The 2,500-nt window shown below is 44.5% G+C and overlaps 1 protein-coding gene across 1 annotated transcript in view; it reads right to left on the bottom strand.

Annotated features, from left to right (window-relative positions):
* Window positions 1-331: 331 nt before the first annotated feature.
* Window positions 332-2,500, bottom strand: part of LOC137659142 (uncharacterized) — a 4,940-nt gene continuing 2,771 nt past the window's right edge. The window contains exon 2 of the mRNA XM_068394212.1: window positions 332-761. Within this exon, the coding sequence (XP_068250313.1) occupies window positions 332-761 (430 nt within the window). The remainder of the gene's footprint in view (window positions 762-2,500) is intronic.

The following is a 2,500-nucleotide window of genomic DNA, read 5'->3' as shown; positions in this document are numbered from 1 at the left end:
ATGTGCAGGTGACGGAGGTGTTCCTCTTTAGAGGAAGAGAACACAAGGATGTCGTCCACATAACATACACAGAAGGGGAGGTCCCTTAAGATGCCATACATAAGACGTTGAAAAGTGGCCCCAGCATTACGAAGGCCAAAACAGGAGTAATTGAAAGTGTATGTACCAAAGAGAGCGGTGTTGGCTCTCTTGGGGATATCTTTTGGGTTCATAGGCATCTGAGAATACCCCTTCAGGCGGTCAAGCGTTGAGAAAACCTTCACTTTGTGCAGTTAGGAGGTCACGTTGGCGATGTTTTGGAGCAGGTAGTGATCCAGTTTTGTTTGCACGTTCAGGCCTTGTAATCCCTACACTTCCGAAGGGAGCCGTCTTTCTTCAGGATGATGTGAAAGGGTGATGACCATGGACTGGAGCCCTTTTGGCAAAGGCCTATTTCTTCCATACCGGCTAACGTCTGTTTGGCGGCTGCCAATTGATCTGGTGCCAGACATCTGAATATGGCGAAGAGTGGGGGTCCCGTCGTCTTGATATGGTGATAAATACCGTGGTTGGCAGGAGCCGTGGCCGCTTGGCGAAGGTCTGGACGGAAAACTTCCAGGTACGACATGTGGAGGTAGGCGTAGGCATCCGTGGGTGCGCTGATGTGGAGAACGAGGACAGAGGGGGAGTGTTGAAGAGATGTCAACAAGTACGAGTCTGTGTTTACCAATCGTCGGTGGGCGACATCGACCACAAGGATGAAATTAGAGAGGAAATACGCACTGAGGATGGGCAATGTGACGTCAGCAATGAGAAACTTCCAATTAAATTTGCCTCTTTCCAAACGATAATGTGAGGTTCTTGTAACCGTAGGTGGGTATCGCAGATCTGTTGACAGCTACCAGGCGGACGTCGGCAGACTTAGACAGACTATGTCGTGTCCTGAAGAGTTTCCTTGGCAAAAGAGAATGACAAACGCAAGTGTCTACTAAAAATCGCACGCCCGTTCCCGCATCATGTAAAAGAAAAGATTAAAAACACGGGAGGCCACTTCCACGAGCGATGGCCTACTTACACTTTTTTCGGGCACTGACAATCCTTGGCACATTTCTTCGCGGCAGCCCTGAATCTGGAGTGGTAGTAGCAAAACAGACGCCAATAGGCGGCAGTATGTATCTGCAGATGCCATTGGTTGGGGCGCAAGCGAGTGATGGGTGATGGGTTGCTTTTTCACCACTCTGGCATGTCACGGGGTAGGCGTGTGAGTTCTACGGCATTCACGTCAGCTTCGGTTGACGTTGAATAGGTGTCCTCTTCGTCAAGAGTGGAAGCATTAATGGAGGTCTTGAAGGTCGTGGAGTGGCTGTCCATAAGGGTGTTGGCTTTGGTCATCAAGTCCTTTTGGATAAACTATTGACATCAGGTATGGCAACGCGTACAGGTTCGGATAAACGGCGTACCCAAAGGGCACGAAGTAGGTTCACCTCACGAGGAGAGCCGTCTGCGGCAGGTTGCAGGCGAGCGATACTGGTCATTTCCCAAGGGCGAGTGAAGCCCTTTGGTCCCCCAACTGTTGTTGAGAGAGCTGAAAAAGCTTAGCTATATGGGCGACTGGCGACGGCAAGTACTGCTGCAGAAGTTATGTTTTGAGGGCAACATACGCTATTGGGGTGTCTTCATGTTCACAAAACCAGTTGGAGATTCCAGTAAGGTGTCCTCAGGTACCGCCGTGAAAACATAATCTGCTTTGGTAGTTGAGCGAGTCACGTCCTTGATGCGGAACTGAACTTCTGGGAGCTGAAACCAAACAAACGCCTCTCCGCTGGTGAATGACGAAAGATTTAATGGGGCGGCGCCAACTTCCGTGGAGTCCGCCATAGTAACAGTGAGTGGGGGAAGGTGTGAGGAACGAGTCGACCTCCAGGGTCACCAATGTGACGGGTCAAGAGTAGGTTGTGAGTCAAAGAAGATAAGAATGCAACTGAGTAACTTTATTACAGACACATCGAGTATATATACACACTAGGTCCCGGTAAGAAAGTCACAAAATACAAACATGCTATTTCCTGTCAAAGCAGCAACTGGATCTGTTACCAGTTAACAATGAAGTAGGCAGACTGGATAATACAAGCTACTGCCAGTGCGAGGGGAGAGCGAAGATACAAAGAATAATATATACAAAAAAGAGAATTGTTGTTACTATGTACGATTGTGTGACAAACAGATGGTACATAGTCCTTACTAGTACTGCTTTGCCGATCATATGGGACACAATACCATTCGGTGAGGGATATTATATATATATATATATATATATATATATATATATATATATATATATATATATATATATATATATATATATATATATATATATATATATATATATATATATAATACATGTATATATATATATATATATATATATATATATATATATATATATATATATATACTGTATATTTATATATATATATATATATATATATATATATATATATATATATATATATACATATAT

The sequence above is a fragment of the Palaemon carinicauda genome, chromosome 19, assembly GCF_036898095.1.
Source record: "Palaemon carinicauda isolate YSFRI2023 chromosome 19, ASM3689809v2, whole genome shotgun sequence".
Lineage (NCBI taxonomy): Eukaryota > Metazoa > Arthropoda > Malacostraca > Decapoda > Palaemonidae > Palaemon > Palaemon carinicauda.
Note: the sequence above shows the minus strand (reverse complement) of the source record. Positions and strands in the feature narration are given on the sequence as shown.